This window comes from Sarcophilus harrisii, chromosome 6, assembly GCF_902635505.1.
Source record: "Sarcophilus harrisii chromosome 6, mSarHar1.11, whole genome shotgun sequence".
NCBI classification, from domain to species: domain Eukaryota; kingdom Metazoa; phylum Chordata; class Mammalia; order Dasyuromorphia; family Dasyuridae; genus Sarcophilus; species Sarcophilus harrisii.
This window is the reverse complement of record NC_045431.1, coordinates 249,036,157-249,063,753: the sequence shown is the minus strand read 5'-3', so window position 1 is coordinate 249,063,753 and position 27,597 is coordinate 249,036,157. Positions and strand designations below refer to the sequence as shown.

General features: G+C 41.0%; 1 protein-coding gene across 4 annotated transcripts; it reads right to left on the bottom strand.

The window, feature by feature from the left end:
- Window positions 1-97: 97 nt before the first annotated feature.
- On the bottom strand, window positions 98-27,597 carry SLC43A3 (solute carrier family 43 member 3). Of its 4 annotated transcripts, XM_031943865.1 has the most exons (14): window positions 27,161-27,597; window positions 25,988-26,178; window positions 25,722-25,909; window positions 23,539-23,668; window positions 21,689-21,735; window positions 16,165-16,241; window positions 15,851-15,943; window positions 10,894-11,033; window positions 10,413-10,516; window positions 8,184-8,348; window positions 5,973-6,092; window positions 5,209-5,395; window positions 2,228-2,351; window positions 98-440 (listed from the first exon to the last, which is right to left on the bottom strand). In XM_031943865.1, the coding sequence occupies exons 3-14, from the start codon at window positions 25,903-25,905 to the stop codon at window positions 348-350; spliced, it is 1,464 nt and encodes a 487-aa protein (XP_031799725.1). In that variant the 5' UTR covers window positions 25,906-25,909; window positions 25,988-26,178; window positions 27,161-27,597; the 3' UTR covers window positions 98-347. The 4 variants fall into 4 exon arrangements, with proteins under 4 accessions (XP_031799725.1, XP_031799722.1, XP_031799726.1 ...); XM_031943862.1 differs by having other exon boundaries at window positions 25,722-26,178; XM_031943866.1 differs by lacking the exon at window positions 25,988-26,178.

Here is a 27,597-nt window from a genome sequence, read left to right as displayed (position 1 = left end):
TATCACCGCAGCAAATCGAGTAGATTGTCAGCCCTTTGAACCTTGCCCTCCCCACTCAGCCCAGCTTCCCAAAACAGAAAAATGCCTCCCAGATAGGTCTGTATACATCGGTGTTCACACCTTTTTTATTTTTGTACAAAAACATTTTTTAAAAAAATAATTCATAATCTCGTCTATCCTGGGGCTAATAAAATCCTCAGCTTAGAGAAAATGACTTTTTAAGTATTTTCACTAACTTGTAAGGGGGCTCGATAACACATGAAGAGTGAGGGGGCAGAGGAAGGCAGCAGATTGCGTGATTATGAAGCCCTGAGCTGGAAAGAAGGGGAATAAAGAGACATGGGACATCACACTTGTTTTTCCTGGCGTCGCCACACTCTGGACACGAGGAAGGGGTGGATAAGGGAGAGGAGAGTGACCAGTATCAGCATGACATTTACCTGTGAGAGAAGAGAGGGGATAATAAGTAGCAGCCGGGGATCACCTCAGCCAAAGCAATACCTAGGGTGAGGTAACAAGGGCTTGAGCAGGAGCACCAAAATTTGTAGGGTGCTCACAGAATTTAGACTACAGAGCATCAGATTAGTTAAACCAGGACGCTCTAAAAGCTTATTTCTTCCCCATCAAGAGAGTTCTCTTATTTGACCTTATCTTAATCCCTCTTTCAGAGCCAGTTTGTGTGGCCCAGAATCTCTCTCTCTTTAGGACTTTGTGATCTGAAATCTCCCCTCTGTGGGATGAATTTGTCTTTGAAGTTATCTGAGAGCCCTTTTCCTTTGATGCGATATAGGGTATGACGCCCCCCCCCCCCCCCCCCCCAGGAAACAGGGATTTTACTTATGGCTATGTCTTAGGTGACCCATACCCATGATTCCATCCTTTGGGTGTCTTGCATAAGTGGTAAAAGGGAATGTGGAGAACAGCTGCTTATAAATATAGGTTGAGAGCTGAAAAGAACCATCAAAGCCATTTACTCCAAGTTTTTTACTATACAAGGGAGGAAACCGAGACTCATGATGATGAACTGACTTATAGATATTAAGTAAGAGAGGTGGGATTCAAATTCAGGACCTCTGACTCCAGAACCAGCCCATGCAATCCCAGCTAGTCCAACCCCTTCAGTTTGCACATATAGAGGGAAAGCGACTCAGTCAGTTACACAGCTGGATGTTAACAGAACTAAAATTTCAGTTCCTCTGGACATGAGGAAGGGATGGACAGATCTTCTGGTTCCTGGGAAGGTTCATTAAGAACCAGTATTTTTAGGGAGGCCATTTAAGTGAGCATCCAGGACATGTGGACCTCGGTAGGACACTTCTGAGAAATGAAGGCAGCATATAATGGAAAGAACACTGGTGGCTTTGCCTCTTGTGATCTGGTAACCTTAAGGAAGGTCTTTACCTGAGGTCCAGATCATTTCCCTCACCTACAAAATGAAAGGCTTGGGCCGGATGACCTCGGAAAAGTGCTTACAATTTGGATTCTGTGATCTCATTTCAGCCCCAGGAGAGACCAGTGAGACAGGCAAGCCTCTCTTAGGTGGAGAATTCTATTCATTGGACAGATAAGAAAAGAGAGGGTCAGAGTGGTTCCAGGACCACAGGCACAATCTCAACCGCTTATGAGCAGCAGAGACAGGGCCATAATGTAGGTTTTCTGCCTCTCCTTCCTTGGCTCTTCCGAGATAAAGCATGTACTCAGAAGTTTGGTTCAAAGCAAGTTCTCTGGTTTCATCGAATGGATTATATTTTGTTTATAAAATGGACTTAAATCAAAAGTTTCTCATTCTCTCCCCCATCAAGGTTGAGTTTATCAAATTTCTTGTATGATAGAAAGATGGACATAAATCTGGAAGGGACCTTAGAAGTCATTGAGTTTAAACACCTCATTTTACAAAACAGGAAACTGAGGCACTCATAAGGGCCTTGCCCAAGAGCTCACACAATACAAGTGGTGGAAATAATAGGATTAAAAGCCAGGTCCTGAGTCTAAACCCAACAAGCAGTCTGCTACATGGAACTGCTTCTCCTTTTTGAACTTCTTTGCTGTTGGCAGCGAAATTTAGGAAACCCTCAGCCACAGTTCCTTATGGGGAACTCCTAAGGAGCCTCTTACATCATCTTCCTTATGCCATCTCCCCCTCCTCCCCTTTACTGCTCACCCTCTTCCCCAGCCAGCCTTCTTATGTAGGCTAGGGGAAAGAAGGAATCACAGGGATGTTACTCACATAGATAGGATTGCCCTGGAAGGGCCCTTTGATGAGGATGAAGATGGGGAACTGCAGAAATGAGATCACTCCTGACAACATCATCACTGTCCCGAAAATCTTCCCAAAGTGCTCAGCAGGAAAGCTGTGGAGAGACATGGAGCTCAGTAAGCTAGCTTGCCCCTTCCACTCTAGGGACTTCCTAGTAACTCACATTTTGCACATGTTCCTTACTGTCCCATTCTCCTACTCTTTGTCTTCCAAGCCCAGAATTTTAAAGCCTGAAATTTCTTAGAGGTAAAAGGTTCCTCTTAGATTGCTATGTTCAATCCATTTATTTTATGGAAAAAAATCTGAGTCTCAGAGATAATGGGTCAAAGATAATGAGGAACTGAATCAAGACCTGAATCCTGGTCTTCTGGTGTCAGGTTTTCCTTGCTATTCCATTACCATGCCTTCCCCAACCAAAAAAATGTTTTAAAAATTAATGGCTTCAAAAAATAAAAATAAATAAAAAAGAGAAAAGTTAATGGCCTCCCTTAAGAATTCTTTTTGAAAGATGAAGAGAAAAAAATGTCCATTAGCCAACTTTCTGAAGATGACTAGCCTGCAATACAGTGACATTATCAATATCTTCTCTTTACAAAGTGCATTATCTTTCTCTTGAATGAACTTCCCTCTAGTCCTATGAAACAATCAGGCTGGGAAGATCTTCATTTTACAAAAAGGTCAAAGAAGTAAAGGATTTCTCCAAGAAAGGTAATGAATTGTAGAGTCAGAATCAAATACCAGATCTGGCCTCCAGGTAAGCCTCTGGCTTCAGCTCTTATCTCTCCTTCTTTCAGCTCCAGCTTTCCATTTACTGTTACTCCCAGACTCCTTTTCTTCCCTCCAAAGAACTCATCTCAAAAATTCAGAGTAGAAAGAGTTCATCCCTCAGCTGAATACGGATCTCTTCCATCACATCTATCAGGTAAGTGTCTCACTTCTTTCTGGCTTGACAACCAACAAGGAGGGACAACTCACAACCTCCAGAGTCATCTTTGGACCAGCTCTAAGTTTTATCGAGTTTCTCCTGACCTCAAAGTCTGACTCACCTCTGTGCAACTTTAATCGTTGCTTCTAGTTTTGTCCTCTGTGGCCAAGCAGAGCAGGGTTGAGTTCCTTTTCATGTGACAGATACTTTAAGAATACTTAGATAAGATAACTTGAAGTACTTTAAGCACTCATCCAAATAAATAATTTAAAAAAAAAAAAAAAAAAGAATAAACAAAAAATTTTTAAAAGAACTAATCCATTTGTTCTCAAATCTTTTCTTCTTTAGGGTAATCATCCCTGGTTCTTTTAACACATTGTCCTATGGCAGAAACTCAAGATCCTTCTTTTATCATCTATGTTATCCTCAGGCTAACATTAGTCCTAAAATTTGGTACCAATCTTGGTACCAAGAACTGAACCCCAGATGTCTAACCATAGAAAATGGAATGGCTATCTTTCTAATCCTGGATTTTATGGCTCCCTCGATGTAGCTTAATATTTGCCATACTTTTCTTGATGACCATATCGAGCTAATAATTCTTCAATTTAAAGCATACTTAACCAGAAAAACTGCTTTAGCCATAGCTACTCTCAGGTTATCCTTGAAACCCAATGAGTTGTTTTTTTTCAACTCAAGTGAAAAAGCTTTTTATTGATCTTTATATTTTTCATCTTGGGAGGTTAACAAGCATGCTGGAAAAAGCTGATTTAAGGACCAAGATCTGGATTCAAATCTAGTATATATACATACATATGTGTGCACTTGCATATATGTATTATATACATTTGTGTATGCATATGCATGTGTATGTGTCGTGTGTTATGTTTCATACATGTCATGTATGTCAGGTACATATTGTTTTATCTTGTGCAATTCACTTAACCTCTTAATAGCTTGAGGCAACTCTCTAGGTCTAAATTGTGCCAAACTACAATGGTAGCCCTTCATATGGAACTTCATCATATCAACACAATCACAGATCTAATCTGTGTTCCTGAGTTTCATCTTATCAGTTACAACCTAACATTCTATCTTGTCAACTTCTTCCTAAATCCCAATTTACCTGCAAAAAAATAAAGGTATGAGCTCTCTGAAAAAAGGCTCATTTTCACTTGTTTTTGTGTGTCCACCATCTGTCATTAATGTTCCTCCTTCTTTTTCAAAGAGGCCCAATGACAACAGGAAGTGATGTCTTGACTTGCACACGAATTGGATGGAAGGCAGAGTCACTCTCCTCCAGAATTATCAAAGTGCAGCAGCAGAACAAAAGCCAAGATTACTGGTGATGGCCCAAGATGCAGGGGATGAGTTTGACATCTTCAATGTTTAACCAACTTCTAAGTGTTCTAAAGAGCCCGAGTTAGCTTCGTGGCCATTGGAACAATGATTCTCATCTGCCCATTCCTCCAGGGGAAGTCTTCACCAATGGGCTAGAGGCTAGAGGTTGGTTACCCTCAACCTGGTTTAGTCTGTCTGCCAAAACAGCTTTACTAGAATGTGGCTGCTGTGCATTCTCCAGCTTCTTTGAGCCACAGCTGAGAGCTGGACACCAAAGGTGGATGGGCAGCCCTTAAAAGAGCCCAGTAAGCCTTCAACACCAGAGGTTTTAGTCCTCTCTGCCTACTCTGTTCACACTAGCATACAGTGGTAGTTAATAGATGCTTGCTGATCAATGGATTTATCCAAGTAATTAAACAATGTCAAGCAGCATAGACTCCTAAAGAGACACCATTGAAGATCTCCAACCAAAATCAACACCGAAACTACTGATGATTACTCTGATTGTCACAAGTCATCCAGTCCCCAAACCAATCATTAATCATCTAACTCCCATTTCTTTTTATCTCTTGTCCAGTTTTGGCTTCATTACATAGTATTTAGAATGGATTTCTCCTTTCCTCTAGAACACACACATACACACACACACACACATTTCCCACCTCCCTGCCTTAACTCTACTTACGCCAGAGTGATGAAGGCAGCATTCCCTCCATACAGGAAAGATCGACTGATAACTTGTAGGATGAAGGTTAAATACTGAAGGTGAAGTATGGGAATGGAGGCACAGATGGAGAAGCCGAGGCACAACAGGGATGTCACAGTCAAGGATGGGAAAGTAGAGTGAAGGTCTGCCATAGACTCTGGAAAACCTGGTCCAGGAAGAGACTGGCTTAATTCAGGGTCAAGATTAGAGACGGGGGTGGAAATTGGAAGTTGAAAGGCTCAGGAGTAAGAGAAAAATTGGGGTAGGGAGGAACTTCTATGAGAAGAACAAGACCCAGGAGAGTAGAGGGCAGAGGGCAGCAGATTTTGCACTGTCGATGATACATTTAAACAAGAAAAGTAATATTCTTTAAGCAAATAAATCAAAAAACTATTACTCTGGGGAGTGGAGATAGAAACTCACAATGTATCTCTTCCCCTGTTTGGCCCCTTTTCTTTCCCATTTACTACACCATGGTGCCCAGCCCATGGATTAATACTTGTCACTAGTGTGAGTCAGATTTTAGTCTCTCCATCATGGAACCTCATATCCTGAGATCAGAAGTCCTTACATCCTTACATCTCTTTTTTCCCCAACCACCACTAAATGGTGTATTATAGTTTATCAAAGACCTAAAATTGCTAGGAAGGAGGGAGAAGAAGCAAAATAATGAAAAAGAAAGACAGGGGGGAAAAAACTTGTTGAAGGGGTTCCAATACCCTGGACAGAAAAACAAGTCTTACCTTTTTTTCTTGCTTCTTGCTGGTATTTTTTCTTAAGGCGGTCCAAGAAAAGTCCATTCCAAGGGGCACAGAACACCCCAAAAAGCTGAGTGATGGCAAAGGCATTTGTATAGGAGCTGACTGCAGTGGTTAAGGGGTGATGGTAGAGAAAAAAAGAATCAGTTCCGAGCAGAGGAAATGTCTAGTCTACCCATACCTGTCCCTGTTGTCCCACCCCAAACTCATTTTTCTCTTGGTCTTCCTTTGTATCCACAATGTTTTATTTTGTTTTATTTTTTCTTTCTTTTTTCTAATCCATAGTGTCTAGAACATAATGAGCACTTAGTAAATGCTTAACAAAAACCAGGCTATCCATGTCTATAATTCCAGCTATAAGGTAAACTGAAAGGAAACAATCTCCTAAATGTGTGAATTCTATGCTGCAGTGGGTTTTGCTGATCAGATGTCCATAGTGAGCCATTAGTGTGAAATGGGGGGAACCACCAGATCGCCCAAAGCCAAATCCAAAATGGAGAGATCAAAGCTTCCCTGCTGATGAGAGAGAGATCAGGCCCATGAAGAGCCCGTGCATCTCCAGTCTGGGTGAGAGTGGAAGCTTCGGTCCTTTTAAATATTTTAAGAAATTCTTACTACTGTTCATGGTGATGATGAAGTCAGTTAGTCCAATGTTTTCACTGTACAGGGGAAAACAAATAGGCCCAGAGTAGGTAAATGACTTGTCTAAGATGACTAATGAATCAGTGGCAGGAGCAAAGCTAAAACCCAGAGCTTGCTTCCCTCATAGATTAGCAATCCTTATGATTTCTAATAATGACGGTCTTCCCCAAGAGGGCTAACCTCACATAATGGAAAGATCCTGATTGTCCCCAGAGAAGCAGCTTCCAATTCCAGCCACTAAGAGATCATGAACAAGCCATTCAACTTCATTGAAAGGCAGCCCAGTGGAGTAGATAAAGCAATGAACTTGAGTCAAAAAAATCCCACTTCGGGACATTGATGCATTGTTGGTGGAGTTGTGAACGAATCCAACCATTTTGGAGAGTAGTTTGGAACTATGCTCAAAAAGTTATCAAACTGTGCATACCCTTTGATCCAGCAGTGTTACTACTGGGATTATATCCCAAAGAGATTATAAAGAAGGGAATGGGACCTGTATGTGCATGAATGTTTGTGGCAGCCCTTTTTGTAGCGGCTAGAACCTGGAAACTGAATGGATGTCCATCAGTTGGAGAATGGCTGAATAAATTGTGGTATATAAATATTATGGAATATTACTGTTCTGTAAGAAATGACCAACAGGATGATTTCAGAAAGGCCTGGAGAGACTTACATGAACTGATGCTGAGTGAAATGAGCAGGACCAGGAGATCATTATATACTTCAACAACAATACTATATGATGACCAGTTCTGATGGATCAGGCCATCCTCAGCAACGAGATCAACCAAATCATTTCTAATGGAGCAGTAATGAACTGAACCAGCTATGCTCAGAAAAAGAACTCTGGGAGATGACTAAAAACCATTACATTGAATTCCCAATCCCTATATTTATGCCCACCTGCATTTTTGATTTCCTTCACAAGCTAATTGTACAATATTTCAGAGTCTGATTCTTTTTCTACAGCAAAATAACGTTTTGGTCATGTATACTTATTGTGTATCTAATTTATATTTTAATATATTTAACATCTACTAGTCATCCTGCCATCTAGGGGAGGGGGTGGGGGGTGGGGGGGGGGTAAGAGGTGAAAAATTGGAACAAGAGGTTTGGCAATTGTTAATGCTGTAAAGTTACCCATGTATATATCCTGTAAATAAAAGGCTATTAAATAAAAAAAAAAAAAAAAAATCCCACTTCGGGCAGTCACTTGTGAGAGTCTGTCTCAGCAATGAAATCCCCCTCAGTCTTTAAGATGAAGGGATTGGGCTCAATGACTTCCTATCTGTTCCAATTCTAAAGCTATGACTCTATGGTTCACAGACCATTTTTCTCATAGCAAATCGAGGATAATCCTTGTAGTGCCTATTTTCTGTTACTCTTTCAAGGAAAGCCCTTTGGAAACCTTAGAGAGCTAATGAAACAGGAAGAATTTTCATGGGATTCCACATCCCTAGCCAGCAACAGAATTGGGCCAAGGAGATCTCCCCATTCCATATTTGACATCCCTCCCAGGCCCAACGGCCCCTCCTCCACCCTCCAAGCAAGTACCTAGATTCTGGTCCCCTTGGGCCAGTTGGTTCAGCATGGGGTTGAGGGTTCCGATGAAGAGGTAGTGCCACAGCTGCATCACAGAGAGCCAGATCAAGTGCCAAAAGAATCGCCAAGATAGCACACAGCTCCGGAAAGAGCGAGAATCACTCTGGTCAGTCTTGGCTGAGGAAAGGAGAGCCCCCACAGGGTTAGGGAGAAGGAAGGAGAAGGGAAAACTATAGGGAAGAGAGAAAATGGAGAGATTACAGCCAGGGATTGAGCAATGGGAGAACCTGTATTAAGTGTATGGCAATGAAGAGAGCACTGGAATTGTAGTCAGGAAGAACAGAGTTCAAATCCTGCATCAGATATGTTAGCTGCATGATCCTGACCGTTTAAATCCCTGCCACACAGGATTTCTGTGAGGGTCAAATGGGATAACCTATGTAAAAACCCTTGCAAACCTTGAAATGCTACATAAATGTCAGTTAATACTATTATCTATAATCCACAAGTAGAGTATATGAACGGAACATGGTATAGTGGATAGTTCACTGAATCTGGAGTCAAGAAAAGCACAGTTCAAATGCTACCTCAGACTCTTGCTTGCTGGTGTGACCCTGGACAAGCCATTGAACTTCTCTGTACATCAGTTTCCTCTGCTATAAATGAGGGGCTTAGAATAGCTGGCTCTCTTGGCTCCCTTCAGATCTAAATCTATGACCCTCTGTATACCAGCCAATCATGCTCATGTTACTTTACTCTGTGCCTTCCCTTTGCATCCAAATGGACAAACTTTAATAAGATCTCTCTCCCTCTGAGTGACCATCTTGAATCTACTTGAAGACCCATAATCGGAGAGCCATTCACTCCATAAAGGAGCAGCCCAGGTCATTGTTAGGAAGTTTCTCATTATAATGAGTCTAAATCAGTCTCTGCAAAACTTCCACTTATTTATTGTCCTTAGTACTTTCCTCTGGGATCAAATAGAATAAGTCTCATTCTTTTAAAAAAAAAAAAAAAAAATGACAACCCTGAAAACATTTGAAGGCTGCCATTATATTCCCCCTGCCTTTTTCTAGCTCCCTTTCTCATTTGAAGGTCCAATACTAGCTGGCTCACTACCAATAGGGTGTTTTAAAATATACAAAATTCTTCCCATATATTAACTCCTTTGACCCTCAAAGCAATACTTTGAGTTTGCTGTTATTACTGTTGAGAGGAGGAAAGCTAATACTGTATGAAGCAGGATTCAAACCAAAACTCAACTACCACCTAATCTGATAATGCTTAAAAGGTTAGAAAATTGCTTGAGGATATTGAGGATTTAAGTAATTTCTGCGCAGAGCAGAATGGAGTAAGTAGTCTTGGATTCAGGTTCAAATCCAGCCTCTGATCCTTACAGACCACATGAGCAAAGGCAAGTCACATAGCTTTTAAGCCTCAATTTCCTCACATGTAAAATGAGATTAATACCAGTAGCAACCAGTAATAACTAGCAATTACTATGTGGCATAGATTGCATATACATATGCACACATATGTGTGTATAAAAGTATAAGAATGATAATTGTATAATTATACTGTATAGATGCTAATAAGAATGATGATGACAACAATAATTATGTGTCACGTAGGGTTTGAACCTACATTTTCCTTACTTTAAAATCAGCCTTCTCTACTGGACTGCCCTGTAGCTATTAAAAAAAAGTATTTGTTGAATAGATGAGGAAGACCAAGAGAAAGAGAAATATAGACTAGATTGTAGAAGGGTGGGAACATCGGGGATGATTATCAGAAAGCAACTTCCTTCTTTGTGAAAGTAGAGAACTCTGAGGGGGAAATACTGCAAACTCTCAGACTCAGCTGACATACTGAGTAATTTTGTTCCCTGCTCCCCACCCGACCCCCTTCTTTTATTATTTGTTAAGAGGAGAGGGGGGGGAAGGAGAGAGGGAAAGAAGGAGAGAGACAGACAGACAGAGAGACAGAGACAGAAAGAAAGAGAGAGAGAGAGAGAGAGAGAGAGAGAGAGAATAAGAGAGATGAAATGAAAGTGATAGGAAAATAGATCATAATAAAAAGATTCAAAAAGCCATGTTGGAGAGATTAGAGAAGAGGATCCCAATGAGAGATGGACTACTAAGAAGCACAAGGAAATCTGCATAGATCCTAGCAATGATCAGGTGAAGGGCAAGGCAGTGATGGAATAAAAGCAGATGATAGAAAGGGGGACTAGAGGCTTACCTTTCTGGGAGGGGGGATTAGCTTCCTGCTTCAGTTCTACTTCTTCCTTGCTGACTTCATCTTTTGTTTCTTGGAATTCCTCGGGTCTCCTTGAGCAACTAAGGCTGAGAAAAGAGGTGCCCCACCCAACCCCCAAAGCCAGTCAGGTTTTCTTCAACAACATGTCTCAAGCACCTACCATGTGCCAGGAACTCTACTGGGCACTGGGGGAAGGAAGACAAAAACTGGCTAACATTCCATGGGGTTTGGGGGAAATTCACAGACAGTTCTCAAAAAAAATCCTGTTCTGGAGGAGTGGGGATGATGCTGGTGGGATTCTGCCAAGATAACATGCTATCATGGGAGATATCTTTATTTCTCATTTCCAACCCCCAACCTTTACCCTTCCACCTCTTGCCCCCAATCTTGTGTCAGCATCCTAGGGTAGTAATGTTGGCCATCCCCCATCAGACTCTTGTCTGGGGGAAAAGCTAGATCTTACCCATAAGTGTAGTTTGATGGCAATGGAAAGGGAATGTGCCCCTTGGGCATGAGGAAGAAAGTACGGATGAGGTGCCAAATGCTAAAGGCACAGAGGATGAAGAAGGAGACTTGGAGTTTCAGGCCCCGCTCATAGAGAAGCTGTAGAAAAAAAAAAGGGGTAGGTCAGCAAGGATGTGGGACCCTAACATGAAAGCTCATTCAACTTGGCATCCCGAGGATGTCTACCCTGAGGGCATCCATTGAGCCAGAGCCAGTTTCATGATCTACTACATCCTCAGGATGACTGAAAAGGTCTGGGCAGAGCATCTTGGAACCCCAAGTGTTTGCCACACACACACACACACACACACACACACACGTGCTGAAATCCCACCATTAGTTTTATCTCTTTGAGCTTTAAAAGAGGGGACTTTAAGGGTGTCTCATAATTAGATCATTGCATGGAATGAATCTTCCAACTGAATAGATTCAAAGATCTGAAGCCGGAAGACCCCCCCATCTAGTCCGACTCTCATTTAACAGATGAGGAAACTGAGGTCAGAAGATTAAGTGATTTGCCCGAGACCACACAGTTTGTTAGAGAAAAGGGATGTTAGAAAAAACTATTAAGAACTGAAAGAAATCTTGGGAAAATGTCAGAATGGGAAGAAGTTATGGAAAATAGAATGTTGCTGTTGGAAGGGATGTTGAAAAAAATTTCAGCTCCATCCCTTCTTTCACCAGTGAGGAACTTGAGACTACAGAAGTGAAATGACTTAGCCAAGGCCATATAACTAGATAATGGTAGATAAAAGGTCACCCCTCAAGCTAGAGCATTATGTTAAATAGGTATGCAAGGATTTTGGAAAGGATGAAGGAACAGCCAGATGGTGCAATGGATGGAGTACTGACCCTAGAGTCAGGAGGACCCATTTAAATCTGGTCTCAGGCATTTAACACTTCCTAGATGTGTGCTGGGCACACCTCACCAAAATAATAATAATAATAACAATAGGGGCAGCTAGATGGCCCAGTAGATAGAGCACCAGCCCTGAAGTCAAAAGGATCTGAGTTCAAATCTGACCTCAGACACTTAACACTTCCTTGCTATGTGATCCTGGGCAAGTCACTTAATTCCAATTGTCTCAGCAAAAATAAGTATTTTTTTTAATTTAAATTATTTAATTAATAAATTAATTAAATTATTTAATTTTTTTGTTTTTATTAATTATGATGATGAAAAAAAGAAAATCATATTTAAAAAAAGAAATCGGGACGAACAGAATTTAAATAGTGCCTCAAAAACATTAACTGGGTGACCCGGGGCAAACCACACTTAGCCTCTCTTGGGCAGTTTCTTCATCTATCAAATAATAGGATCGGACTCAATGGATTCTAACATCTCTCCCAGCTCTGTGATCCTTTGACTTTGGTCTGCCTCTGATCCTGCAGGGGTCAGCAAGTTTTTGAGTTCTAAGAGCTTCTTAGCTTCAGAGCTCAGTCAGCATTATTACAAGAGGTCAAGGGGGAAAGGTGAGGAAGGGAGAGGAAAAACAGAGAACCATGGTCTGCCAAACCAGCCTTTTTACTGCTCTCCAGAGAAAAAGTTTCATGTTCTTTGGCTGAGCATGTACAATGGTTATGCCCATTGACTATCTTCCCTCCCTATTCCACACATACAAAAAACATGCTTGAAGGAGTCTCTCTCCTCCATTCTGTCTCTTGAAATCTCTGATAACCTTCAAAACACAGTTCCAACACTTTCTATGTGAAATCTTTCCCAATTCCTCCAAGTTGCTAGTACCTTCCCTCCCCAAGTGACCCGATTTTCACGTTGAGAGAGAGAGATGGATGTATAAATAAAGAGCTAGATAAGAAATATAAATAGATAAAAGATGTCGATGGACAGATAAATGTATGAAAATATAGATAAATAAAAGATAAATGCATAAATAAATATACATAAAAGATAGATAGAGATACAAGAAAGATGGACAGATAGAGATAGATAGAGATAAATAGATATATAGATATAAAGATAAATAGATCTATCTAGATAGATATGCATGCACACACATACATATGTATGCATACATATACATATATAGGGACAGCTAAGTAACACAGAGGATAAAGCACTAGGCCTGAAGTCAGAAAGACCCATCTTTCCAAGTTCAAATCCAGCCTCAGAGACTTATTATCTGTGTGATCATGAATAAGTCATTTCTCCTATTGGTCTCCATTTTCTCCTCTGTAAAATGACCTGAAGAAGAAAGTAGCAAATCACTTCAGTATCTTTGCCAAGAAAAATTTGGGGTTGCAAAGAGTTGGACAAGTCTAAAGACAGCCAATCAACAACATTTATATATGTATATACACACACACACACACACATATATATGTAGGTATAGAGAGGTAAACACACACACACACACACACACACACACACACACACACACAACTGGTGTCATTTCTGCCCATCGGCTCCATCTCTCAGTGTAGTTGTGAATCACGGCAGGTTTTACATCGAGTCACCCGAGGAGAACCATCCACACCCACAGACATCCATGTACATGTACACACACATTTTGGCTCGCATCTATTGGGATCCCTGGTTAGAGGTCTTTTAATTCTCTGGGTCGGAAGGTTTTAGATGAGCAATCAAAGCGAAAGGGAATAGCCAGCCAGAGTGGGCTCTGACAGGCACTGGGGTGGAGATTTCCTTCCGAGTCCCGAGTCCATGTAAATCCATCCTTCCCCTCACGCGCTCCTGCTTCGGATAGCTGCACCGGTAACGATACCATAGGCCTACCTGCTTGTGACACTGGGACGCGTGTCTCCAGAGCTCAGTACTCCTTCCCAAGTGAACCCTCCCACCCAGCATCCCGTAGGCACATCCGAGGGGGCCCTAGGAGCCCGCTCCCCGTAAAGATGAGGAAACCTTTAGAACTTACACGTGGGCGGCCGCGGAGCTCCCGGCTTTCGCCCCGTTCCTGGCCCCGGCCGAGTCTGCTCAGCGACTCCCGAGCCGCCGTATCTCCAGGGGACCGGCCGAGAGACCGGCACCGTGTAAGTTGTAAGGGGCGGCTTATCTTTACTCCACACATTGTAACAAACTCAATATCCTAGTCTTCATTTGTATGAATGGTTTGTATTGTACATAGTTTATCCCGTGTTATTTCAGCAGCTTATTAATATTAACTTGTACTTGTCTCTCTGCTTGTTATTGGTTAAAAAAGAAAAAGGGAACGAGGAGGAGTCGGAGTCCATGTTAGCAATGTAGCTGTAAATCCACGAGCAAGACAGAACTCTGTACCCAGCACTTACTCAGCTAACGTATTGTTGGAAGCGATACATATACGCAGCATTACGGTCTGTCTGTAGTTAGAGTTTTATTTCTGGACGAAGATGAGATGTACATAGAAATAAAATACTTAAAGTTCAATTTCAATAAAAAAAAAAAAAAATTCTTTGAGGTCAGTAACTATTTCATTTGTCTCTTTGTATCTCCTGTTCCTTACACAGCGCTTGGTACACAGTAGGTACTTAAGCAATGCTCATTGATGTGTTGATCGGTCTCCCATAAGAAGAATATGAGATGTCTCTGTGATCTCTGGGACTCGGGAGCACCATGGGACTAAACTGGTTACATGTCTGTTTTGGAATCTCTAGAAGACTTCCTCATACATGTGAGAACCATATAGTAATGTCAGGATAACACATGCTTATGACTCTGATGACAGCAGCCATTGGGGTGAAATCTCAGTGCTGAGAGCAGACAGAACACTAGCTCTTGAGTTCCAGGGGTGAATCTGAGCTTGAATTCCACATCTGAGAATGTCACCTTTACCAAATGAGAGTGACCTTTACCAAGTCACTCAGCTTATCTGTCACTTCTCTGTCAAACCAAGCAGCTAGCCTCTGATGTCCCTTCCAGACATTAAACTCTTTATTAGCATGATTAAATGGTGCTCTTGTGTTCTTACCTCTAAGTAGAATCTCTTCGAAACCAAGATCCACATAGTAAATTTAAGTTTTAATTTGCCTTTTGTAATTTTGTGGAAACTCTTACTAAACAGAAGTTGCTAAACTGAAACTGACATTTCAAAATTGTATTTTCCTAATGGTGGGTAAACTGTATATTTTATTTCTCCTCCATCCATCAATAAAATGCTGCTTTCAATGGGAAAAAAAAAAAAATAAATAAAGTTTCTTCCAGCCCTGTGATTATATAATCCCTCTTGTCTTCTGCCCCAGATCAACCTTAATGGTTTCAGATCTATGCCCTCAGTCTGAGATCTTGCCTCAGGACCTGCATTGCCTTCAATGAGCTCTTTATGCTTATAAATCAAATCCAACATTTATGAAACGCTTAGTTGCATATGAGGCATTATATCAAGTTCCAGGGATATAGACAAACTGGTTCCTACTTCTAAAAAGCTTATATTTTATGGGAGGGGGCATACAAGAGGGATACAGAGAGGTATATACATGATTGGGGGGAGAAAAAGGAATGAACTAAGAGGAACACAAAAGGCTTCTAGAGAAGCTAGCCCATGAGTCCTGCAAAGGCACAGAGGAGAGAGAGGGAGACCACGACAAGGCATGTTGGTTAAGAGACCGTAGAAAGGCCAGTTTCAGGTCTAAGGACTTCCTCTTGCTTTATTTCATCCTTGAGGAAATGGGCAATCACGAATGTTTCATGAGTAAGGGAGATAACATGGTCAAATCAGAAGATGAAGAAGAGAGGGGAAGAAATAGAATCCAGGAATCGATCAAGATATAAGAAAAGAAAGGAAAGAGATCCCAAGGGAGATTACAAAAATGACAAATCTGCCCAATCGGTCCATCCTATGGAAAAGACTGAGAAAATGACCAAGTTCTTGGAAGAAATTACCTGCCACTCTCATCAGCCTCTCTCTGAAAGTGTTTCAAGGATAGAGTGAAGGGAAGGGAGATTGAAGGAACGAAAGTACCTTAATGATGAGAAAGATGGCCGAGGAAGAGTCAAACGCTCCATTGTACATGGTGATTATGGTGGATCGGTGTTTGCCAAATAGGTTCCCCACCTGGAGGATGGATAGCCAACAAGCTATTAATATGTACACGTAATATGTCCCTTGAATACTGCTCCTGACCAGAGCTTTAAAGCTCTAACCCCTAGGGGATCACAGCTGGGGAAGCCCAGTTAAGAAAGTTACTTCTTCCCTTTTTCCTTGTCCTTTTATCCCTTGTCACTCCCCTGCCTCCTTTACCTTTAGGGAAAAGAACAAAGCAGTGAAGGGCCTACCTGCAAATTGGTAAGCAGAAACAAAATGCCTCCAACAGCAAGCATTGGGAAAGCTGCAAAGAGCAACAATCCCGTACCTGGAAAAAACAGACAGAGGTTACAGGGGCTTCAAGCTCCATTCCTTTCTGCTCCCCTCTCCTTTCCCTGAGCCCAGAACCACAGGCCCAGAATCTAATAGACCTTAGATTTAGAATTTCCCTAGCCTGTAAAACCCAAAGTATATTCTCATATCTCCAGGAAACTTATCATACCTTTCCCTTTCCCTTCCCTTCCCTTTCCCTGAACTCTTACAGAACTCAGTCCTTGCCCCACAATCCCACAATTAGCTAGTCCTGCATCTTTTTGTTTCTAACAGGCTCATAGAAAAGGAAATACAAATCCACTGGCTAGAGCCAGTCCAGGAGGCAACCTTAGAGAATTTGAATAATCTACCTAGCTGTCCCAGGGGACAAATGGAGGAAGTTGGGGAGAACTCAGACAAAAATAGAAAACAGGAGGAGTCCTCACTTACCTTGTTCATAAGAACGTAATAATATTGTACTCTGAAACCTGTGAGTTGTTATTGTAGAGTCGTTTCGATTCTATCCAACTGTGATCCCAGTTAGGGTTTTCTTGGCAAAGATACTAGAATGGTTTGCCATTTCCTTCTCCAGTTCATTTTACAAATAAGAAAATTGAGTCAAACAGAGTTGAGTGACTTATCCAGGGTTACACAGCTAGTAAGTATCTAAGGCCAGATTTGAATTCAGAACTCTAGACTCTATACACTATACATTGTGTCACCTCACTGCCTTACTAGACAAGACTAAAGAGAAAAGTAACATGGTCAATGCTTCAGGATTAGTCTGTAGCAGAACCATCCTCCTCAAACAGATTGTGTTTACATCATAGGGGAAAATACTAGTTTCAATTCAAGCTCCAAGACCTGGGCCAAATTCTGCCTCTATGGTATGTGGGAGTCTTTTTACCTTTCCCTAGTTTTCCCTTCTGTCAACAGAGGGTTGAACTATTGATTACTCTAAACTGCCTTCTGCCTCCAAGTTCAATGAGGCAATGAATTGACAGGATACCCCCAAAATGTGAAGCTAGTCATCACAACAACCTGGCAAGACTGGCAGTGAAAGTGTTATCTATCTTACTGATAAGACTGGGATTCAAAGAAAAAGTGATTAATTAGGATCCCAGTTATAGTCAGGGTCAAATCCAAACCCTGGACTTTTTTTCTGGAAAGGGGTTGTGTGGTTCAGACAGCATTTAATTTAAAAAAAAAAAAAGCTGGAGAGATCTCTAGAAGCAAAGCAAAGTTTATTATTCGATCTCTTAAGAATCGGGTGTCCCACCCATCAAGTAGATAAGGGAGGAAGCACCCCAGGGGGCAGGGTCAACACTTTTTATCCCTAATGCAAATACCCCCTCCCACCACTGACCCTCATCCTTATTGGCTGAGGATCTTACATTCTAAAGGAGGGAACTACCCAAGAAATTGAACTGGACCATTAAGTACATACTTGCCCATATTTGACCTAAACAGAAAGACACTGATATCATAGGAGGGTAACAAGGGGACTTAAGTATGCCCTTAGGGAATAGCAGGGAGGGGACTTAAGTATGCCCTTGACTTGATGCTTAAAGTCCTTCAGGCCTACTCCAACTTTGAAATAGATAAAGCCTTACTCGACTTTCACAACTGTCTTGAAAGATCTCACCTCATCTCGTTCAGGGTTAATCATCCTATATGTATGCAAGCAAGTAGATGTATGTGAATGTGGGATATGGACATAAATACATATATGTGGGTACATAGGTGGCTGGAGTGTCATGGGGATGTGTGGGGATGTGCATGTATTCAGATCTATGTTTAAAGAAATAGCTACAGTGTGATGATTAAGCCACCTGGATTTGAAGGAGTCAGGACTGTGGGCACTAGGACTGCCCCTTCATTTTCTGAGTCTCTGTTCCCTCATCAGCAAAGTAAGGATGAAACTGACTCCTTATCTGTGGTCACAAAGACCAAGTGAATTAATGTAAATAAAATACTTATGAATCTCAACAAACTATAGACACATATTTTAAATTCATTTTCTCTCCCAATGGCTAGAGGTGTTAATGTTACTCATTTGCAGAGGAATAGTCAGCTTGATAGAATATACCTTTTAAAGCTAGTGAGCTCTGAGGCAGTTCGCTAAGCAAAAAATGCTAGATTTGGCAACAGAAGATGTGGATTGAAATCCTGGTTCTACCATTCACTACTTAAGTGACCTTAGCAAGTCATTTGGTTCCTCTGAACCTCACCTTCCTTTCTCTGTAAAAATAAGAGAATTAATATTTAGATGATCTCCACAATCTACAATGCTCTTATCTAAATGACAATTACTATATAGAGAAGGCATCATGGTATTAATTAGAAGGTTAGAGTCCATCAAAAGACCTGACTGTCATTTATCACCCTGGTCTGAACACTGGCCATGGTTTCTTCAAAAACTGACTCGGACGAGTCTCGTGTTTTTCTTCAATTTCCCTTATGTATGTATGGGATGTGAGCCAATATAGCACTAGCTTTTTGGTTAACTTCTTGAGCCTCAGTTTCCTCATCTGTGAAATGACAACCATGTTCCTTCTGCCTCTGTCCAGTCCTACCAACTAGACTTATTCTACTTGGTCCTAAAAGGGAGCAACAGAAGTTATGGGTGAAAGATACCAAAAAATGGATTTAGACTTGACGTTGATTAAAAACTTCCCAACATGGAGAGTTCAATAAAATAAATAGTCCAATAAAATGGATCACTGTCATTGCTGGATTTCCCATCGCTCTTTTGCTGGAGGTCTTTAAGCGAAAGCTAAAATGTTACGTGTTGGCCATGATGTGGAAAAGGTTCTTTATCTCGTAAGCCTGGTACGGTGGTAAGAATACTCAGTGCCAGAATCAGAGGGCTTGAGTCCATATACCACCTCTGATACCTATTTAACCACTAATTTCATCATTTTATCTCCTAGGGTCTCAGCTTCCTCCCTGTAAAAGGGGCTAGGTTAGCAAGCTTCTGAAGTGCCTTCCAGGGCAATAGCTATGATTTTATTTATAGTTTGATGATGATAAGTGAGCTATTAACTATACTTATTATGACATGACTAAGTACTTGCTTAACCTCAGTCACTTATATGTAAAATATAACACTAATAATCATAACTTTCCAGGGTTGTGGGGAGGAACAAATGAGATGATATAATTAAAGTTCTTGAAATCGGTAGCTTTTTTTTTTGCAGATATTTCCAAAGTGATGCTAATGACCTTGACATACTTCATCTCCACTGATCCTCACAACATCCCAGTGAGGCAGGTACCACAAGTATTTTCCTCATTTTATCAACAAGATTGAAGCTTTAAAAAAAAAAAAAAAAAAAAAAAAAAAAAAAAATTGGGAGTTTTGGCAATCATTACAAAGAAAGTATGAACTTCAGAACAGGAAGGGACCCTAGTGACCATCTAGTGTAACTCATAGTCCAGCCATCACTACCAAAATAAAACATCTCTTCTACATCACTGTCCAACAAGTAATCTTTGAACCATTGCTTGAAGAGCTGCCGTGAAGAAGTAAAGAGACTACAGTGACAATTCATTTTATTGGGGGTTGGCTCTCCATGTGAAGAAGGTTTTTTTTTGTTTGTTTTTTGTTTTTTTGACATCAGCCTAAATCTACTTTTGACAATCTTTACCCATAGTTCCTATTGCTACCTTTTGAGACATGGCAGAACATATCCAGATTCCTACATATTCGTAGGACATTTAGGGCTATCTGCCCCATGGGACAGATCCACCATTATTGAGAAAGGGAGAAGGAAAGTAGACCCAGCAATCAGCTGTACTCCAGGGAGCTAAAGCTGCAACTAAGGCTTAAATACCTGGGGCACTTTCCCAGGGTCACACCCATCACCAATAAAGACCTAAGAAAGACCATGACCCCAAGGAATACCAGACTCATTTCAGCTCTTTATACACTGTTCCCTAAAGCCTTTAAAACATTACCATTGTTAAAACCCCAGACTATTTGGAGATTTCAATCTACTGAAACAATGGTATATTAAAAGCAAAAGTAAATACAAACACAAAAAACAATCAATAAATAATTGTAGGTTTAGCTAATCTTTTCTTAGAAGTAAAGCCATAGCTCCACCCCACATACTTCAGACTCAGCTCTGGAGAAAGTCTTAGAAACAATCTCCTCCTCTCCCTGCCCTGAAGGCTAAGGGTGACCTTTCAATATCTTCTAGCCTAACTACTTCTGGCAGTCTTCCTGGCTGTCACGTTCTCTACTAAGCCTGGATGGGGCTCCCTACACATCCTGGGATATTCTGAAGGGACAAAGGATGAAAATACCACTGTTTATGATGGAGAGAGCACTGGGACTGGACTCAGAAAGAACACTGACTCAGACATTTAACTAATTAATCATTGTCTGCCTCAGTTTTCACAATTGCAAAAAAGGTTACACTAATAGCATCTACTTCCCAGAGTTGTTAGGATCAAAGGAGACGATATTTGTAAAGTATTTAACGTATTTCCTGACATGTAGTAGGTGTTCACTACTTTCACTGTAAATTGGCCTGGTCTACAGAGTTCTCCTAGCTTCAACACTCCAAGTCTCTCCAAAGTCCCAAGACACTCCTGTGGGTGGGCTCTCATCTGGGCCAAACCTTCTTAAACTGTCGGCAATAACCCCATAAGGCTAACTGAATGTGGGGGTCATGAAATTGTGATTTATCGTCAGTTAATGCTTGATTTGCATACCTATTTTATATTTCTAAGTCACTCATGTATCCTTATTTTTAGTATCTTCCACCCACTCTGAACTTCCATCCCATCACCAAATCAATCATTTTCCAGTTGTCCCTCAATGTCACAACGTCATAAAATATTGAAATAGCCCGGGAGACAAAGATAAGCAATAATCTCATGGAATCTTAGAGCTGAAAGACCATTTAATACTGACCCACCTTTATAGTAAAGGTAAAGAAACCTAGATCCACAGGGATAAGTGACTCCCTTAAGAAAGAGATGTGGGGTTTAAACCCAGGTCATCTTTCTCCAGTATATTATACAACAAAATGGGGAATCCCAGTTGTATGACACTTCATCTTGTTTTTTTTTTTTTGTTTGTTTGTTTGTTTTGTTTTTTTTGTTTTTTTTTGTAAAATGAGAATAATAGAAGACCCATTCCATCAACCTTACAGAATTAATTTTGACTTCCAATAGGATGTCATGAAGACATTCTAAAAAGCATCACCCTTTGTACAAATATAAGAGAGCCATGGACATCAGTGGCACCGGCTAGTTAAGGGGGTTAATGCGGATTGTCCTTAGGATATTAGTGATTAAATGATAACCCAGGAAAATTGAAGGGATAAGACATATCTAAGCTCAGTTCTCTTCCCCACACCCCAACATCATCCTGCTTTTTTACTCTAATACCCTAGCATTGGGAGGTCTTATGTGAAATATCCTGCTCCCTTCCATTCACTTGGTACTCACCTGGAGAGGAGATAGCTACAAGAAGTGTGGCTCCACAATAGAGAGATCTGAAATGCAGAAGGAAAAGGGACTTGTGAAGAGAGAACACTCAGGTCTCAGAGTGAAAGAATGGAGACATTCCTGCTTGGGACCCACTTTTTTGTTAATTGGGGGCATTTTCTTTTCTTTTTGCTGTTCACCAAAAGATGAGCAAGAGAGATTCCCTTCTCTTTAGTTCCATGACTATAGAAAACCTAAGTATTGAGAAAACTGCCAATTTAGAGAGAAGGAGGGAAAAAGATAAAAAGATTTAGTCAGCTGACCAAAAAAAAAAAAAAAAAAGATTTACCGCACTCAGGTGGATATAAGGAAAGTGTAAAATGAGTTGATTAAAGAGAATGAGAGGGAACCTGAAATGGACCAAGAGGCCTGGCCTGTCTCTCTAAGAATAGTCCCAAATGGCTTGATAATAGAACATATTATGTGGTCCCAAATGACTTGATAATAGAACAATGGAGAGAGCAGGGATCCTTTCACACTAAAAATAAAACAAGTAGTTAGAAGATCAGTCAGGGTGTTTCTATGTAGTGAAGTTCAGTAGAAGGAACCCTGATCCTTAACCTAAGAAATCTAGGTTGATGGTACAGCTCTGAAATATGAGTTATGTCACTCTAGGTTAAGTCACTTGTATGGGCTCTCATCTGTGCCCAAGTTTCTTAAACTGTAAACCCATATGGCTAAAAATGTAAGAGTCATGAAATTGTGATTTATCATCAGTAATGTTAGATTTGCATACTTATTTTATGTCCCTATATACCTAGGGTCATGTAAAAATTTCTCAGGCAAAAAAGAGTAGCAAATGGAAAAAGTCTAAGCAACCCTGATCTAGGTGCTATCAATTTTACTGTCTCACTAGTTCTTGTGAGGAAAGGCCATTGCAAACTTTAACTCAGTCTACAAACGTGTACTTTTATTACTGCAAAGCCCATTTCTCACCTCCTTGGAAGACCAGATTCATCCTAATAATCCCCACCAAGAATAAAGCAGACAGTATTATCCTGGTTGTCTCGATGGCAGATCAACAAAAAGAAGGCAAAGAAAGAGACTAGGAAACAGTACAACAAATCAGAGTAGATTTAATTAAAGAAATGTGTTATATCATATAAGAAATTACACATCTGGAGAATCTGGAGAAACGTGAAAGGATTTGTATGACATGATGGAGAGCATAGTAAGAAAAATTTGAAAAACAATTTATACCATGATTTACACACATTTGTAAAGGAAGACTCCAGAATTTTGTTCAATGCAGTGACCAGTTAGAACTTCAGAGGACTATGGGTGAATCCTTCTGGGAAAGAGGTACTGGGCTATATGTACAATTCATATACTTGCAGAAATGAGCACTGGCTGCTTTGTTTAGCTTAACTCTATCACAAGAGGAAGTGCCATTTGAAGGATGGGAACAATGTCTGTGGGAAGTAAATATGTTTTCTTTGCAAGTTAGTTTTTCTTGGGTTTTGGTGTTGATTTTGCTTTTTTGTTTTGTTTTGTTTCTTTTTGGTTTTGAGAGAGAGACATATTCTCTATTCTATGAAAAGTTAGTCACGACAGCAGGAAAAAAAAAAAAAAAAAACACCGGATTTAAAATCAGGAAACCTCAGTCTGAAGCCTTGCTCAGTCACTTATAACTAAGCATCTCTAGGCAAATCTTTCCTTTTCTAGATCTCCATTTCCATAACGAAAGAGTTGTAATTTAGCCAAGAGTAGCTATCTGCTCCTCAGACTGCCCAGATCTCCTTCCAATTATGGCAGTGGAAGCAGCTCTCAAGCCAACCCCAGATTTAGGAGCCTGGGCCCCAGAAACTCACATAGCAATGAGACGAGCCACGGTGGTTCCAAGGCGGTCAAAGATGTAGCCCGTCCCGAATGTCACAAAGTTGTTGGAGAAAGAAGCCAGGGTAAAAATAAGGGAGAATTTTGAATCCTGAGCGTTGCATTCTAGAAAAGAAAGTATAAGAATTCTCATGTCACTTAAAGCACATGCTTTAAACAGAGATATAAACAAAGCTGTAACTAGGCAGGGTGGCTTGTATGCTTCTCCAGAGTCCCAAAATTTAGGACACCAAAAATCTTGGTATCCTTCAGCAAGTCAGGGAAAGAATGAGCTTTGCCCTTAGAGCAGCAAGTATTAGGGTAAGACAGGATGCTACCAGATAGCTTTGTCCCATTGATCCTTTGTCATAGCTATCTCAAGGGTGCTCCATCCCTTTATCTAAAGAATCAAAACTTGTCCAGTGCTTAGATACATCTACCCCTCAGACTCATGCTAAAATATGACATCTCCTGCTTCTCCACTTCCAATTCCAAGAATTAGAAAGGACCTTGGGGATTATCTAATATGATCCAGGAATATAAAAAAAAAAAAAAAAAGAATCCCTTCTCCATCATCTCCTGCCTATAGACCTCCAGAGGAGTCATCATCACCATAGCATTTATATGGTTTTGCAAAATGCTGGGAGATAGAATGATTTTTCCACAATAGCTACATTGTGCTATTATCCTCATTCTACAGATGGGGAAACTGAGGCCCAGAGAGTTAAAGCAACTTGCTCTGGTCACAGACAATAGTTAAAAGTCAGGATTTAAATCCAGGTCTTCCAACTCCATTTGTCATTCTTTCCATTGCACAGCTGCAACTATCTCCTTTGGGAAAACTCACTGCCTTCTGAAGCAGCTTGTCTCAATTTAATATGCTTGGAAGAAAAGTTTGCCTTTGAGGGTGGGAGAGAATTTGGAACTCAACAAAGTTTTTTAAAAACTATTTTTACAAGTAATTGGGGGGAAAATAATAATAAAAAATATCCAAGACAATTCCAAAGGACCTATTATGAAAAAATGCTATCCACCTCCAGAGAAAGAGCTGATGGAATCTGAATGCAAATCAAAACTACTGTTTTGGTTTTTTCTTTTTTTTTTGGGGGGGGGGGGGGGGGGGGAAATCTGTCTTCACATGACTGCTGATATATAACCTTTATCATTTTACTGGCCTTCTCAATGAAGTGGAAGGAAGGTGGGAATTTGTAACTCAAAATTATTGAAGGAAGTTTAAAAATTATTTTGACATGTAATTGGAAAAAAACAAAATATTAAAATTCAAGAAAAATTCATCCTTACATTTAGGAAAAAAAAAAAAATTGCCTCCAAACCCATTGTTACCTACAGGTCCCGACACAGACCCAATTCCCCAACAAAAATGGATGAAAGCTTCCTAGAACTGGATTCCTAATGTCACTTTAAAACTAGACTGGAAAGAGGTTCAGGAAATAGGAAGCTTTAGCAATATCAATTCCTGTGGCATTTGTACTTCACATTTCTTAAAAGTGTCTTCATAAGAATTTCCCATGAGTAAAGAGGGGGAAGTGTTATTTTCCCCATGCAATAGAGAGGTCTTTCTTCAGAGAGGTCAAATGATTTGTTCAAAATCACCAAGCTGTGGTCAAGAGCCAAGTGGAGTTCATGACATATTTTAAGGAACGTTCTCCACCACAGCTGGCATTTGAATCAAGCATTTCCTAAATATATTTGTTCCAAGTTCTGTACATACAAAAACAAAACAGTCCCTCGCTTCAAGGGAACCCTAGTCTATCAAAGCACTGCTTTTCTATCTCCTTGGGGAATCTTGGACCTATCAAACTGGGCAATGGGGAGATGGTCCTTCTGGCCCTGTACACCCCAACTTCTTAAACTGTGTAAACCCTATATGGGGTCTCAACTGAATGTGGGGGTCGTGAAATTATGATTTATTATCAGTAAATGTTTAAATCAGTGATAGTATACCTGTTTTATATACTTAGATACCCCTGGGACACAAAAATTTCTCTGGCAAAAAGGAATGACGCTGCTCTACACTGCTCATTTAAGATTCCAATCCCCCTGAAATGAAATTTTTCGCCTTAAAAAAAAACAAAACATGACTCCTCTTGAGACATTCCCCCTGATCTATATGACCCTCCCCAACCCAACGCATGCCCACACCAGCAGCTGCTCCTACCTGCAAGCCCAGTGGCATTGCTTGTCAGATTGACGGGCTGGTCACAGAGATCCTCAAAGTAGTGATCACTTTTGAGCACGAACACCAGCGAGGTCCAGCCAAAGACCAGCCCAGAGAAGGCAACACATTCCAGCAGTCCGGTCACAAGAGTGGCCACTCGACGTGGAAGCTGAGATTGGGCCATGGAACTAAAACCGAGACTAAGTTAGCTTAGTCTCAGTCCGACAGCCACGTTCTCCCTCCCTAGGAGCTTTCTCTTTGCTCACTGATTTCTGGAGTTGGCTCCGGTTTCCCAAAGGAGAAGAAGTCTCTGCTTCTGCTCCTTCCTCCAGGCAGAACTCCCTTCTTGTTTGGACTCCTTTAGCCTTAGGCACCAAGCTGCCCAGAGGACAAGATCCGTGAGTCTCTGGAATGCATCTACACTCTAAAAGGCAAGGCTCACCTCGACTTAACTGGGCTAGAAACAGAGGAAAGTAAGAGTAAACTGACCGAGCAGTGAAAAACCAAATAAAGGAAAACAACAACTAATTCATTTACCTAGAAGGAGTTTCCTTCCACTTAGGAGCTACCAGAACCAGCAGCTGTTGAAACAGCTGCGGGGAACTATAGGTTACCAGATGCTTTCTACTTCCTTCTCTTTCATTTACTTTCAACTACCCTACTTAACCATTTGCTTCTCTCAGCTCCATATTTTCCTCCTCCTAAACCAGAAATTTTATTTATTTTTGGTGTGTGCTCTTTTAGCAATCTGGTGAAGCCCATGGAACCTTTCTCACAATGTTTAAAATGCATACAATAAAACATAGGATTACAAAAAAACAATTCTCCGGAAATACGGTTATTGACATTTAAAAAAATAAACTCAGGGACCTCGGTGGGGGTCCACATTGTCTTTTACCCAGGGTAATGGCTCCCTGGGTAACGATGCTTTGTTCGAAGGCATGTTTTGTTCAAGAAGCACGTCCATTTCTTTCCGAAATCTCATTTACAAACAAAGTCCTCCATCCATTTTCTTCACATTACACACATTCCCTCTGACCAGCAGAGGGAAGACCTAGAAACTGCGATTTTCCCCCACCACCAACAAAAAAATAACTTTTCTGAGTTTCAGTTTCCTCTTCTGTACCATGAAGAGATCAGATTACATCTGGATCTTCCCTGCCCTAAAATCCCTTCCCAACTCTGCCAAACTGGGTGCTCGGGCGTCCCTCAGCTCAATCATTTGGGTGTTCTAGGGTCCCTCTCAGTTGTGATCTGGTTTTCAGCTCTCACATTTTAGTTCTAAAGATCTAGCCCACATTTCCAAGAATGTTTACCTTTTCTGTTTCCAAGAATCCGTCCTCCTTTTTCCCTTCCCTACCCCACTTTCTGGAAAATAAAAATAAAAAAAACATGTTTAACCCCAGAGTTAGGATTTCCAGCTTTTCCACTCAACCTACCTCTGTCTCCGAAGAGCTGAAGGCAGCTATCTCTGCTTTCCTCCCCGCACCTTCTCTTCAGAGTGCTTTTCAGCTTCCCGCCTTTAAATCCCGATCTCCTCAGCCCCTCCTTTTTTGCAAATGTGTTGATTCGCAGTCAGAAAGGGATCCTCCCCATCTAGGGGCTTAGTAGCTCAGCACATCTGCTTCCCCTGCCCCGAGGAGTTCTCTTGTCCACATGCACTTATTATGTGGCGTGTGTGCATGCAAAGGCACAGACGGAATATCCAAACACAGAGAGAACGTACACATACCCTGTCCCTTCAGAAAAGCAGCATGTCCCTTTCCAAGTCCAGCTCCTCAGCCTAAGACTTTATCCTCATCCCCTCCTCTTCCAAAAACTTCTTCACAGCTTCAACATCACCAAGTGACTTTGCTGTCGATACTTAGAGAAACTT